General features: G+C 41.2%; 2 protein-coding genes across 2 annotated transcripts in view; one reads left to right on the top strand and one right to left on the bottom strand.

Moving 5' to 3' along the window:
- ADAMTSL1 (ADAMTS like 1) overlaps positions 1–15,778 on the bottom strand; it is a 193,883-nt gene that overhangs the window by 113,112 nt on the left and 64,993 nt on the right. The window contains exon 9 of the mRNA XM_066339569.1: positions 13,470–13,627. Coding sequence (XP_066195666.1) covers positions 13,470–13,627 — 158 coding nt within the window. The remainder of the gene's footprint in view (positions 1–13,469; positions 13,628–15,778) is intronic.
- Positions 6,986–8,389, top strand: LOC136373856 (uncharacterized). The gene is given in 5 exon segments (XM_066338870.1): positions 6,986–7,126; positions 7,833–7,902; positions 7,905–8,124; positions 8,126–8,271; positions 8,274–8,389. Coding segments are annotated over 5 exon segments (693 nt in total).

Below are 15,778 nucleotides of genomic sequence, written 5' to 3' on the forward strand. Positions count from 1 at the left end.
ATCTTGGGCTCAAAACACAGTCAAATAAATTTCTGAGCATAACCAGTGACCATTTTGAGACCACATTCTGAAATAATGAGTGCATGGCAAATATGACTAGTGCTACTGAATGATCTTATAGCGACAAAGGATGGGGACAAATGTTTAATGAGTCAGAAAATGAGCTTCAACTATCTACTGTCTCTGACACATGGACCTAGATTTTAGATCACCAATGTTTCCAAAAAACAGATATAATACACTTGATAGTATAGACTAAAACATGGAAGGCTGGACTGTGAAAAATAATAAACAGAATAAAAACTTTAATTCACCATTTTTTTCCTGAGGTGAGGTCATTCTCCATTGTGGCACTGTCATTATTATTTGTTCTTCTGCTTACTTTATTTTGCTTGAAAAAGTGATTCTTTCAGACCTAGCACAGAAACCTGGCTGGGTCTAGGTGTATGTCTGCAAAACTCTTTAGAGCCTACATCTGAGCTTAAAAGCTAGCATGCTTTCAGTACTAGATGTGCTGAATGGATGTCCTATGTAAACAAGAGTTTGTAGTGCAAAGGCTGCAATACAAGAGACCTTCACACTGGTAAAGCAGCACCACTTACACCCAGTCCAGTAAAAAATCCTTCCTGCTTGATATCTGTGCTATCAGTTACGAGGACTTCAAAATCTCAGCAGGTTATCCCTTGTCCTTATGTCGGTGCCTCTGCATGAACTGCTGGCAAGGGAAAAACAAAAATCTGCTACTAAAACCTCTCCTATTTGATGATTTCTCCCAGGACACAGTGTTTCAATGCTGCTTGAGCATCTCTGCATCTGTGGCATGATGCTATCAGTAGAAAAAACTGCCAAATCACAAGTGGAAAAGACACTCCAAGACTCTACTTCTCTCAGGAGCAATTTCCCCCCCTTTTTTTTCAGACAGCTTAAACTGTTTGACCCCTGCTTCCTTTCTCTTTTTCTTCTCTCAGGTTTCAAATGAGTCACCTAGTTTTGGAAACACCATTTTTCTCTTCTTTCTTTCCAAACACCAAAGACACTGTCAAAGAATGATCTGTGAAACAGAAGCAAAACTATCACAAATTGAGATGAACTTTGTAACTTGGGTTGTTTGTTTCGTTTTCCCCTGTAGATGGACAGCAACATGATTAAAAATCAAGATATATCTTGAAGAGCAGGAGGAGGGCAAGAATATTGATGTGTGTGTGAGGTCTGGTCCACTGAGACTAAGGCTGCCCTTTTCTAATTAAACAGTGATGTCAATTCTCAAAAGGAAAAAAAAACCCCAAACCAGCTGTAGCAATACAACTGCTTCAGCAAATGGGAGGCCTTTTGCACAGATCAATGTTGTTTGAATGTGTGTGTCAGAAACAGGATACCTCATTCTTTGTGCAGGGATGGTGCATTAGTTACACACTTCAGAAGGATCTTTCCAGGCTCATGAAAGCCTCAGGCACTCCTGGGAAAAACGTTCTGTTGTGCTGGAAGCCATCAGGGGAGGTCTCTGTGCAGGAAAGGCATTCTCTGGGGAGAATTCTGTTTTTACTCTTCATTTTTTAAGGATCATCAGTGATTCCTATACTCAGATCTACTTAGCAGTATGGCCTGCAGTGAATCATGAAGAACAGACCAAGAGCTCGCACATCAGCTACTTTTAAAGGATGAGAGGAAAAAAAGAGTTTACATTGAAAAAAGAATCAGTAAGAAAGAAGAGTTCCTCTCTCTCTGCAGACTATTCCTGCATGTCTGGAGTTATCTGTCTGTTTCAACACAAAGAAAAGACAGATGCACTGTCTTTTCCAGCTTAATGTGGAAGTCACTCATACAGCCATGATAACAACACAGGTGGGAGAGAATTACAATGAGCCACAGTCATAAGCTCAAATTAAACGAAACAAGCAAATAAAAGAAGCATACAGAATACTGTGTATTTTTAAGGAGTATTGTAAGCAGAAGAGGAACAATAAACGGTATTTCCACATAGCAAAAACATCTTGATTTTGTTTGACTGTTTGTTAAAGCTAAGATCTTTATCTAGGAAGAAAACATCACTGGCTACTTGAGCCCTGAAAAACTCAGAATGAGACTTAATAGCTAAATGCTGTAAGAAACATTGTGGTTTGACTGCACAGGGCCAAATCCCACACATTAAAATACTCAGCTCTGTGGTATGATGAAATTTTTTACCTCTGAAATATTAGCGATACCCTTGTAGCTATGAGAAATGCCAAAGATCCAAAGAGAGATGGCAGAATCTTAAGCTAGTCCTCTAACTAACCATGAGTTTTGCACACTTTGGCAACTGAACTAGAAAAAAAAGGCAATTGATCATTATATCTGTAAATAAAATCCTATCTAAATTTTTTAATAGCTGAAGTCAGAAGTACCCAGATCTTGCAGAGCACTCATCCTTGCATTTGCGCATGGCAACTCCCTAGATATCATCCTTGACTTCCTTTAACTTTCAGGGGAATTTGGAGCATTCCTTCGTAATATCAGAGCAGCCCTTACCCCTTTCAAAGAATCGCAGAATAAATTAGGATGGAAAAGACCGTTGAGATCATCAGTTCCAACCTATGACCTAACACCTCATCAACTAAACCACAGCACTGAGTGCCACGTCCAGTCTTTTTTAAAATATCTCCACACACAGCAACTCTGCTCCCCAGCAGACTCCTTTAGTGAAGATTTTTTCCTTAAGGTGTAGCCCAAAGTTTTCCTGGCACAACTTAAGACTGTGTCCTTTTGTTCTGTCACTGTTTGCCTGGGAGAAGAGACGGAGCCCCACCGGGCTACACCCTCCTATCAGGTAATCCCAGCTCCCTCAGCTGTTCTTCATAGGGCTTGTCTTCCAGATGCTTCACCAGCCTCAATGCCCTTCTCTGGACATGTTAGAGCATCTCAACATCCTCCCTAAACTGAGGGGCCCACAACTGGACACAGCACTCAAGGTGTGGTCTCACCAGTCCCCAGTAGAGGCAAGAATGGCCTCCCCGGTTCTGCTGGCCACACCATTCCTGATACAGGCCAGGATGCCATTGGCCCTCCTGGCCACTTGAACACACTCCTGACTCACGTTCAGTTGGCTGTCAACCATAAAGAGTAACACCAGTCATCTAAGGAACTGGTTTAAACTATACTCCTCAGAATATCCACTCTCTAGCCTACAGTCACTATCAACAGAGATATCTTTTTTCTCTCTTGAAAGACATTGGAAAAAATAATCTCATTTAGACCACTTTTGTCCTGATTTTGTTAATGCCTGCCTAGGATGATGCAAGATAAGCACAGGATGTTGCTCAGGTGAAGTTTGGAGTTGATAAAATGAAGATTTGGTTTGGGAGATGTTACAGAAAGTTGAAAGGAAACAAGAAAATAAAAATTTGAACACAAAAGGTGTGTAACCTTTATGAGATATTCTGATCTGCTCCATGAACAAGAGACTGAAAAATCAGACTTTACCTTTGCACTTTGCTGGTTTTTCCTACAGCTCCAAAGTTTGATTAGTTCACATAAAACCAAACAAGTAAAGTTCCCAAAAGCACAACCATTTCTTGCTTGATTTTGGCAGTGCATACCTGAACCATTTATTTTTGTTCACTGTAACACATATTGCCTGACCTACAAAACTGTAGTAGTTTACTTGAACAGTTTCAAAATCTAATCAGCACTTTATAACCAGCAGTCATAACCAAGTAATTATTAATGTTACTTGTACAGCTAAGCCATGAAAAGTGTATTCAATTAAAATGTTCCCATTTTATGAAACTGGGGGGAGATGAGGAGGAAAGACACCATTTCTTTCTCGTGTGAGTGTGTGTGTCTCTCATGACTGGCAGTCCTTACTGGTGGTTCCAGTAAGGCTGCCACTCAGGTATTCCATATTTGCAGTCATCTGGTGATGACTGCTCTTCATTATATGGTCATCTGTAGATCCCATCTGACAGTACTGCTTCATCCTGCTCAAAGGAGAGCAGATGTGTGACATGAAGTGACTAGCCCAAGATTCTCTGTTTAGGGTCTGAATGTACACTATCAACAGAGGAGGTGTTTTAGCACAGACAAGTGAACACAAATATGACACTGGCAACAGAGCAGATCGGCTAGCTCTTGTGTGTGTGCATTCCAAAATGGGAACAGAGAAAGGGAATTATTATTTTGCACCTCAGAATCATGGTGACTGATGACATCATAAGTCACTGAGTGTCTGATTATAAGAACGCTGAGCAGGTGCATTTCTTGCACTTGTGAGTCATGCAGGAACCGGTGAGTCTCCTTCTGTCGTTGAGTAGCGGGCTGATTAAAAGAGGACTCTGGGGAGTGCGGTGACCCGAGCGCGGCAAACGGGGGCATGGCACGGCTCTGAGGGTGTGACATGGCTGTTTGCACAGGCAGGCCAAGCAGGCAGGGTTGCAGGTTTTCTTGTTAGCAAGGTTTGCTGTGTATTGTTTGTGGTGTTTCAGTTGGTTGGTTGGTTTTGGAGTTTCTATTCGTAATTGTTTTTACGCTATCCAAGACTGCAGTTAGTACAAGTGCACGTAACCAAATGGAGCCCTCCAAAAAGGATGCGTCTGTATACACCCATTCCTGTGCAGAGTGTTTGAGCTTATCAGTGGTTTCAAGGGGTGCTGTGGAGGAGACCTGCCTGTGGTGTGAACAGGTGAATGATCTCCTTTCACTGTGGCTGAGCTTAGGGAGGAAGCTAAAAAAAGGAGTATCAGGGAAAGTGAAAGGGAAATAGATTGGTGGAGTTCAGCTCTTCCATCCTTGAGGAAAGCCCACTAGGAGCCAGAGGACTCCTATGCCTCCCACTGTCAAGCAATGGAAGGACACCTGGTAGATGAAGGGGAGTGGAAATGGGTCCCTGCTTGGGGTGATAAAAGTAAAAACTCCTCCAGACTCCCATCTCCTAGCCAGGTGTCACTTTAGAATAGGCATGAGCCCCAGGATCTAGAGAGTCAGCCAGATGATTTAGAAGAAAATTATCTGTCCAATGAGCCTCCCAATTATGATTCATCTGTCAGGCAGATCACCACCTCTAAAATCAAGGAGAAAAGAAGGGTAGTGGTGGTGAGTGACTCCCTTCTGAGGGAAGCAGAGGGTCCCGTATGTCAGCTGGACCCATCCCACAGAGAGGCCTGCTGCCTCCCTGGGGCCTGGTATGGGATATCACTGAGAGACTTCCTGGGCTGATTCAGCCCTCTGATTATTACCCATTGCTGCTACTTCAGGCTGGCAGTGATGAGATTGAAAAGAAGAGCACCAGGAAATTAAAAGGGACTTTAATTAGGGCACTGAGACAAGCAGTTGATAGGACAGGGGCACAGTAGTATTTCCTCAGTTTTTTGGTGCCTGAGAAAAATGGTGAAAGGAATAGGAGAGCTCACATTAACAAGAAATGGCTCAAAGGTTGGTGTCATCAGCAGAATTTTGGGTTCTTTGATCATGGGGCAACATCTACGGCACCTGGCCTGCTGGAACCAGACGGGCTCCATCTCTCTGTTAAGGGCAGAAAGATTTTAGCTCATGAATTTGTGGAACTCATTGAGAAGGCTTTAAACTAGGTTTGAAGGGGATGCAGCTGGGCTGTCTGCAAGCAGGCCCTCGGGTGATAAGCCTGAACTAGGGGTGAAATCAGCAGCCCAGCTGAAGTGCATGCGTACCAATGCACGCAGCATGGGAAACAAACAAGAAGAGCTGGAGGCCATGGTGCAGCAGCAGGGCTATGATGTAGTTGTCATCACAGACACGTGGTGGGATGACTCACATAACTGGAGCACTGCACTGGATGACTACAAGCTCTTCAGAAGAGTCAGGAAAGGGTCAAGAGGTGGAGGGTTGGCCCTTTATATTAAGGAAGCTGTTGACGCCATGGATATTGGAACTAATGAAGATGAAGTTGACTGCCTATGGGTAAGAATTAAGGGGAAAGCCAACAAGGCTGACATCCTACTGGGAGCCTGTTATCATCCGCCCAACCAGGAAGGAGAGGTGGACAACTTATTCTACAAGCAGCTAGAGGATGTTTCAGAATCATCAGCCTTTGTTCTGGTAGGTGACTTTAACCCACCAGACATCTGCAGGGAACTTAATACAGCAGAAAAGAGGCAGTCCAGGAAATTTTTGGACTGTGTGGAGGACAGCTTTTTGCCACAGCTGATGAGTGACCTCACAAAGGGAGGGACTATGTTAGATCTGTTGTTTGCAAATAGAGATGGGCTGGTGGGAGATGTGGTGGTTGGAGGCTGTCTGGGACAGAGTAATCATGAAATTAGAGAGTTTTTGATGTTTGGTCAAATCAGGAGGAACATCAATAAGACTTTTACATTGGACTTCCGGAGGGCAGACTCTGACCTATTTAGGAGACTTATGCAGAGATTCCTTGGGAAGCAGCCCTTAAAAACAAAGGAGTTCAGGAAAGGTAGGTGTGCTTCAAAACAGAGATCCTGAGGGCACCATAACAGACTGTCCCTGTGTGCTGGAAGATGGCTCCACAAGGCAAATGTCCAGCCTGGATGGGCAAGGAGGTTTTGGAGAAACTTAGGAATAAAAGGAGGATGTATCACCTTTGGAAGGAGGGTCAGATCTCTCAGGAAGCATTTAAGGAGGCTGATAGAGAATATAGGAATAAAATTAGGGAGGCCAAAGCTCAGTCTGAACGTAAAATGGCAATGTCTGTGAAGGATAGTAAAAAAGGTTTTTACAAATATATCAGTGATAAAAGGAAGGGTAAGACCAACCTTCGTTCTTTATTAGATGCGTGAGGGAACTTAGTAAGTGCAGATGAGGAGAAGGCAGAGGTGCTTAATGCCTTCTTTGTCTCAGTTTTTAGTGGAAATTTGCCTTTAGGACAAATGTCCTCTTGGGTTGGCTGATGCTATCAGGGAGCAGAATGGTCCCCCTGTTATCCAGGAGGAGGCAGTGAGGGAACTTCTGAGATGTTTGGATATTCATAAATCTATGGGACCAGATGGAATGTCCCAGGGTGATGAGGGAGCTGGCAGATGAGCTTGCAAGGACATTTTCTATCATTTACCAACAGTCCTGGTTCACTGGTGAGGTTCCAGATGACTGGAAGCTGGCCGGTGTGATGTCCATTCACAAAAAAAGGGTGGGAAGGAGGATCCTGGTAATTACAGGCCAGTTGGCCTGAGCTCAGTACCTGGTAAGGTAATGGAGCAGTTTATACTGAGTGTCATCACGCAGCACCTACAGGATGGCCAGGGAATCAGACCCAGCCAGCATGGGTTTAGCAGGGGTGGGTCATGTTTGACCAGCCAGGTCTCCTTTTATGACCGGTGACCCACCTGGTGGATGCAGGAAGGGCTGTGGATGTTGTGTACCTGGTCTTCAGCAAGGCCTTTGACACTGTCTCCCACAGCATGCTCCTGGAAAAGCTGGGAGCCTAAGGCTTGGACAGGGGCACTCTTTGCTGGGTTAGGAACTGGCTGGATGGCTGAGCCCAGAGAGTGGTGGTGAACAGTGCTGCATCCAGCTGGGGACAGTCACCACTGGTGTCCCTCAGGGGTCTGTGCTGGGGCCAGTTCTGTTCAATACCTTTATTGATGACATGGATGAGGGTATTGAGTCTTTCATTAGTACATTTCCAGATGACACTGAGCTGTGAGTGTGTGTTGATCTGGAAGGGAGAAGGGCTTTGCAGAGAGATCTGGAATAGTTGGATGGATGGGCGGAGTCTAATAAGATTGTTGTTTAGTAAGTTCAAGTGCCAGGTCCTGCATTTTGGCCACAAAACCCCCTGCAATGTTCTAGGCTGGGGATGGAGTGGCTGGACAGCACCCAGCAAGTAAGGGACCTGGGGGTTCTGGTGACAGCAGCTGAACAGGAGCCAGCAGTGTGCCCTGGTGGCCAAGAGGGCCAATGGCATCCTGGCCTGGATCAGGAATGGTGTGGGCAGCAGGAGCAGGGAGTTCATTCCTCCTCTGTACTGGGCCCTGGTGAGGCCACACCTCGAGTGCTGTGTCCAGTTCTGGCCCCTCAGTTCAGGAAGGAGGTTGAGATGCTTGAGCACATCCAGAGGAGGCTGGTGAGGGGCTGGGAACACAAATCCTGCTGTGAGGAACGGCCGAGGGAGCTGGGGGTGTTTAGCCTGGAGAAAAGGAGACTCGGGTGACTTTATCAGTGTCTACAACCTCTTGAAAGGTGGCTGTAGTCAGGTGGAGGTTGGTCTCTTTCTCCAGGCAGCAGCTGACAGAATGAGAGGAGACAGTCTTAAGCTGCACCAAGGGAAATTTAGGCTGGATATTAGGAAAAAGATTTTATGGAAGGAGTGATTAAGAACTGGAATAATCTGCCCGGGGAGGTGGTGGAGTCACTGTCTCTGGATGTGTTTACAAAAGGACTGGATGTGGCACTCATCGCCATGGTTTAATTGAGGTGTTAGGGCATGGGTTTGACTTCATCTTGATCTTGAAGGTCTCTTGCAACCTAATAATTTTGTGAATTCTGTGAGAAAGGAGCTAAACAGTAGTAATAATTTTCTATTTCTCAGACTGGGAAAACAAAGGAATCAGTGAAAGAATTGCACCAAGATTTGAAAAATGAAATGTATTCCTTATTTTACACAGTGTACCATTCATTATGAAAATCATTGGCCTAAAGGTCAAATACATTGATTAGGAGAATGATCATGTTCTACACACTATTAATTGAAATAATTTATATTGAACAGGAAAAAAAGGTTGTTATGAAATAAAAAACTATACATTGTTTTGAAAAGCTCTAGTTCATCATTTCCCATACATTTCACCTCATTTGCAAAAATAGGAGAAAAAAGAATTTTCTTGAACTTGTCACAAGATCTAATCAAGATAATGACTCTCTTTTAAGGCTGGTCACTACTTGCGAGTTTGACCTAGAAATTCTAACAAAAATTGTGTATTTTTTTGAATCAGGAAATCAGATTGGGTGATTTCTATGACCATTACTAGCAAAAGAAGTATTGAATGCAAACATAGGTTGGCAAAATCCATTGATACAGACATGCTTCCAGTTAATCCAATCTGCAGTGTGCCAAAATGACCTCAGGAGGACACATACCTCAAGAGGTACTTTTGCTTTACAACAAATTGCCAATATTCAATTGATCTTTTCTAGATGAAGCAAAGGTTATCAGTGAATTGACCTTGCTTGCACAGAAGCTGAATCAGTCACACTAAACTTTAACTATTACTATTTCTGTGCATTCAGCCTTAATTCTATCTCATCTACTTCCAGGAGCACCATCTTAACCCCAAGCTGTCAGTACTTTCAAGACTCTGCACCATTTCCCACCTGATAGGAAGCCTTCTCCCAAATATGAGGTATAATTTCTTCTGGAAACCTCTGCCAGCATCAGAACTAAATTGCACAGAAGACCCTTACTGTATATACTACCAATCTTAATATGATAATACCTCAAACATCCAAAAATATGTTAACCATAAACAGTAGCCCTTTCCTGCTAGAGAAATTTTGCATCATTTGGCCTCTGCCTTAAAGTGAGTGCTGAAATAATTAATTTCATTCCACAAAGTAAATCACTGTGTGCTCCTTGTTCAAAGTAACTAATCCAACCCTGGCCCTATACTGACAAAGCCCATCAGCCTCTCTGCCAGCTGGATGACTCTACACATGCATTATCTCCTGCATGCCCTTGCAAGTCCCAGGAAGTCTAGACAAAGTCCGAACCTCATTTTCTTTTGCTAACCTGGACTGTTATCAAATGCATTTATCTCACCAGTACTTTCTGCCAGTGCTATATTGCAGCTGATCCAACAGTTGTTTGGCTAGCTCTAGAGTTCTGTATAATTCAGCATCCACTTTTGAAAAGCATTTTACGACTTTTTGGACAATTAGTGGCCAAAACCCTAATTTCAGCAGTAAACTCTTCCCAAGTGAACCCAATCAACACCATTTCTAAATCAGCCAGAAGCACGGCTCATCCACAGTACAAAAAAAAAGCACCAGACAGTCTCTCCTGGCAGCAGCCATTAGCCAAGGCTTGTCAGCCCAAGTACTACAAAAAAGACAACATCAATACAACGTAATTCTAATCAAAATACCTCTAAAATCTCCAGAAAAACATTTGTGCAATCCAACTTTATGCAAAGGACTTGGTCTGGACAGGCACTAGAATGAACCCTAATTGATACCAGGGATTTAAAACCAATATAAACATAGCCTAGCCTAGATCTAGGCCTACAACTGTTTCTCCTCCAAACCAAACCCAAGCCTAGATAATACCCTTCACCAGACCTTGTTTTAAACTCACTGGTCTTTGCTGGCTCACACCTCAGCCACAGGGTTAGTGGACTAGCTTTGCAACAACTGGCCTGTGCAGCAGACCCTAACAGGCTGTGCTTTGCCAGCCTCACTCTTCACTGGCAGTCCTTACTGGTGGTTCCAGTAAGGCTGCCACTCAGGTATTCCATATTTGCAGTCATCTGGTGATGACTGCTCTCATCATATGGTCATCTGTAGATCCCATCTGACAGTACTGCTTCATCCGGCTCAAAGGAGAGCAGATGTGTGACATGAAGTGACTAGCCCAAGATTCTCTGTTTAGGGTCTGAATGTACACTATCAACAGAGGAGATGTTTTAGCACAGACAAGTGAACAAATATGACACTGGCAACAGAGCAGATTGGCTAGCTCTTCCGTAAGGGGTGTGTCCCCCTGTGAGGTATTACTACTTTTATCTCTAGACCACAGAAATAGACAGATTTCCCAATGAAAATAACCTTAATTTCTTCAGGATTATATCAAACATGACACATTTTTCTTACAGGAAAGAGGAATTTCTATTCATGTGAACCAGAGTTATGTACTGAAAACATCAAAAAAGAGAAATCATCATAATTTAGGGAAAGAAGTTCTTACGGGATTTAAGTTTACTGGCATGTTTTCCAGGTGTTTTGCCTTTCAAAAATAAAAGTTTACAGTAAAGACTTATAAATCTCAAATTAGCAATATAAAAAATAAGAACATGAAAAACTTTGCTCTTTCTTCAATTCTGTCATAACAACTTTTTCTTTTAAATACAACTGTTTTACTGAATTATTTTCATTATTTACACACCTTGTGAAAAGATTGCCAAGAGTTTTGCACATGAAGAATGTACCATTGACTATTACGCAGTAAAGAAATCCAGTAATTATACAACAGCTCCTCCAGGAACAGCATGAGGTTTCTTGCAATTTTAAAGCACTCTGTTACCAATAAAGAAAGTTAAGTGTCAACTCTCACATTGAGTTTCTACTTCTGAATTATATCCAGGTGTCTAACTTGACCTGCCTGAATAACAGCATTCAGGGTCAAGTGAAAAGGATTACAAGAATGATGACAAGAATATTTTTGGAGACAATGATTCTAAAACTATAATTCGCTACATCTACAAAATAATTTAAATCTGTTTCCATAAAAATCTGCCTTGGCCCAGGAAAGTAAATCTTGACACCCAAAGAGAACCCACTTTGTAAGGAAAGCTTACTAATACCACAGAGAAATATTTGATCTGATTTTTTAAAAGAGGAGTACTTAAACTTCAAAACCTGAAGGCAAAATCATAATGGACAAAGCAAGTATGAAAAGCATTTTCCAAGTCTGGCATAACTGGGAGGTAGCTTTTTGGATTGCATGCACCTATACATGCATCTCTGCATGCTTATATCCAGTAAAATCTAACAAAATAAATATGCAGAAGAAAAAAACTGGTTAGAAAAATAATTTAATATTGCAGAATGATATCTGTGTTCCATGAAGTGATAGCTAAAGTATCTTCTATAGCTGTTGATTAAAAAACTAACTGTGATTCAGGAGAAGAGAATTTTTTAGTGCCTAATCCAATGCAAAATTTAATTCTAACCTTAGAAAAGATCCTAAAACCATGAAATGGTTGGGAGTTTTTGGTGTATTTTCTATGTCCAGAAAGGACAACAGATTTAACACCGAATGAGACATGTTACTCTGACTTTCAAAGGTGCAAATACATAGCAAAACTCAAAATACTTTCATCTCAATTCAGCAGTGTCCATTCTACCATGCCTAGCACACTTGCACACTTACATTTGTTGAACTGTCATCTTTTAAACAGGGTAATCTTTTTATTTAACCAGCACTTCTTACCTTGCTTTGATAAAGAAGGAAATGCAAGCACTAAGGGATAAAGGTATTTTCCCTGTCAGAAAAGACAACAGCGGAAATATAAGGAAAAGAGTACAACCCTTCTGGTTACCATTTCAGGGCAATTGGTCTACATGATTAGCTCTTTCCCACAAATACATTATAACTAGGCTGCCAGAAATTCACACGCAGCAGAAATAAAATGAAGTGAGAAATACTGTGTACATAGCACTGATGTTTGCCATCTCTGTATCATCTGTAAAAGAGGTAAATAAGTTTCAGATATTTTGAATTGAACAATAGCTATTTTAGTAAGGCATTTTTGTTCTGCCATTCAAAGAGGAAGGAACATATTCCTTAGTTCAGGCTTCCCCTTGTGAACAAGTTCTGAAAATTTCAATCTGTTTTTCCAGTTGCTAATGTACCATGATGAACAGGGGACAGTCTACAGGACTATGCTACTTCCCAAGCTAATCCATTCCAGCCCAGCTCAGCTTAACCCAGGACAAACACTTGAGACATATTCCAGTTCACTGTTCAAACCTCTAGCTGCCATTAGCTCAAGGTTAAAGCAAATGTCATCTACCTCTGGGTCTTATAGTGAAAAATTTACATAGTCCCGGACATGATACAGGTTTCGCAGTTTTACAGCTGAAATCCTTCAGGTTCCTTGGATTTACTGGAAAAAGGATTTATTTTATTGCAACTCCCAGATATTCATTTTTGTATGTTTGTTTTCCTGCAGAATGTGTGCATTGCTTCAGCAATGTGTTTTATATTACCTCGAAGAATAGAAATGCTTTAATGGGAAGAACAATTTTTCATCTTATTGCCAGTGCAACAAGATGATGACATGACTTCTCAAGCGAAGTTATCCCTTTTATTTTAGAGCTTGGGGACTGGACTCTTCAGTCTCTTAGTCTTCTGTGCAACTACACTAATATACACCCAGCAAACCATGGGCCAAAGAGATATATTTTTACTTATAACAGGCAAAGAAAACTGCATGTCATTGATTTGTAAGTACCTCAGTAGTGCATAAAAAAAAAGTAATGTCTTTTCTTGGAATGAGTTCATCTTTTCTAATCCATTTATGTCAAGAAAGACATATTGGCTATGTCTTTCTTGACATAAATGCAGTATCTCTCTCCTGAAGAGTTTCCAGTGAGGCTTTCATCAAATAGACAACCATAAAGAATTACATGTAGAGTTCAAGAGATAGCCTGGATTAGGCTCTGTGATAAACATTTACTATAAAATTAAGATCTAGAAAAATCTCCTTAATTTTCCTAGTACATCTTGTCTTACTTTCTGTTGCTCTAAGACATCAGTGACCAATGACCCTCACCTTGATAGTAAAGTCTGCAGTGAGAGGCCCAGATATTCTTAAGATCTCCTTGTCAGGAAACTTCTGGAAGTCAATGCTAGAATTTTCTACAAGGAAGGAGCCAGTGGTGCTGAGGCTGTTTTCACTCTTCACACCTTGGAGAGTCTTAGTTTCTAAATCTGACAAATAGAAAAAAATTGTCAGGAAACCAGAACATTGCAATTTGAAGTGAGAGCAGAAAAAAACCCCAGCACAAATTAATAATATTGCAATCCTTTCCCATAGTTATTCACATTTGCACACTTTCCTTTTCTTTTTTCTCTTCCATCTGCTTATCATCTTTGTTCATCCCTTTGGTTTTTAGCTCACATTCCCGTCCTCACCCACAGGCCATGTTTTTAGTCTCTTTCAGACATACTAATCCATTCCTTGTTAGGCATATTTGCTATTTAACTCACTCTCAGTAAGTCCTTGGTCCATGAGCACTGCTAAGTTGCTGTACCCTCTTTCAGTTCAAAGGTGGGTCATTAACCACATGTTGTTGTAGTAGACAATTAACTGAAAGCAGGATATCCAGGAAAGAAAGATCAGTGTGACAGCAATCCCATTTCCTCTCCAGAAGCAGTATGGTATATCCCAGTGGAGTAGAAGAGGAAGGTGGATGTTGAACCCTGCTGAGTTCTCCATCTGGCTCTTTCTGTATTCACAGTTCCCCCAAAGTGGGCATTAATTCAGATACTGTTTTGTAGTAGCTACTTCTGATTGTCATATTAAAAATAATGATAATTTCTTAAGTAGAAACTAACAGTCAAAAAGTAGGTCTGTTTCATCACTCAGCTAGCCTCCCTACCAACTCCAGACTATGCTTTACAGAACTTTCACCAGTAAACTGTTTCTGGTAGTTATTTAAAAATGACAGGGCATTTCATCATGAAGGATTTCAATGTTGCAAACTTATAATATATATATGTATTTATGAATATAGGCACAAAACCTCCAACACAGCGAGGCAAGTAAGGCATACTATTTATCTGTGATGGAGATATATTTTCAAAGACAACAAAATGAAAAAAAAAAGTTTTCATTTGCATATATTAAGTTGCTAATTAGGGAACAAAAATGTAATTTCAGTAATTAGGCTGTTTTTCATGATAGATTAAGGGAATTAATTAATGCAGGAAGTTGCTGAGGCAGTACACTAAGAATTTATGCTGTAATAATGAATTCCTTGGTTTTCAGTGAAACCAGTCTCTTTCTTTGTGCTGCACTTAGCCATCCATTGTTTTTGGACAAGGCTGCATGTATCAGGAATAAAGATGGTTTTAAGACTTGTGTATATATAATCAGCCTCCTGTTGACTTCTCCCACAACCAAAGTTCACAGGGCAAAATACTCCCTCCCCCTGCAACTGACCATAGCTCATACATATATAAAATCCTTTGATAGGTGAATAGAAAGATTCATGGAGACTGAAACAAGAAAGAAATATATTTGGACTTATTCATGTTTACACAGTGCAGTTAATCTAAATCTCAACCAGTGACTGAGGCAGACCTTGCTGATTCAAATCTTTATATCATGAAATATGATATGGCCTAAAGTGAAGCTTTAGATTCATCTCTCCAGCTAAAATCTTATTTCTCTCTGAGCTGTCTTAAAGCTCAATTTCACTGAAACAATAACACAAGTACAGCATTTTCCACCTTAGAAGAGAACATCTATATTGGAAAAGAAGGCAGGAAGGAAGGAGTGGATATCATGTACTGGGAAAGTAGTATCAGCCATACTAGAGCAGCTCAGGAATACCCAAAGGGCCACTTAAAACTGAGGTATAGGCAGCATTTGAACTTTTAACAAAAACATAATATATCTTTTCTTGGTTTATAACCTATAATTTGCTGGTCTTTATCCACAGCTTTAAATCTGAAAAACCCACTGCTTTCTCAACACATGTAGAGAGCTACAGTACAGGACTAGTAAACCATTCCTTATTTTGATACCCTGTATAAAATTCTTGGGTGCAAGAAAATACGAAGACAGTGAAATGATTTGTTGTTTCACATCTTTGCTGACATTCATATTTCTACTCTGACAAACACAGAAGACATAAATGGTCTGTGTTACAGAAAATTCCTAAAGACTTTTAGAAAAGCAGAAGAGTAGCCCAACTTATCTTACAATACTATGCGCTACTGAGAGGTCAAGCAGTATGATTTGCAGTTTTATTCTGACAGTAAATAATATTTACCAATACTCCAATATTCATTTGCTGCTGATGAGAAAGGAAGCAGCTTGTAAGCAGCTACTTCACTGGAAGATGTGAGAGACGG

Source organism: Sylvia atricapilla, chromosome Z, assembly GCF_009819655.1.
Source record: "Sylvia atricapilla isolate bSylAtr1 chromosome Z, bSylAtr1.pri, whole genome shotgun sequence".
NCBI lineage: Eukaryota > Metazoa > Chordata > Aves > Passeriformes > Sylviidae > Sylvia > Sylvia atricapilla.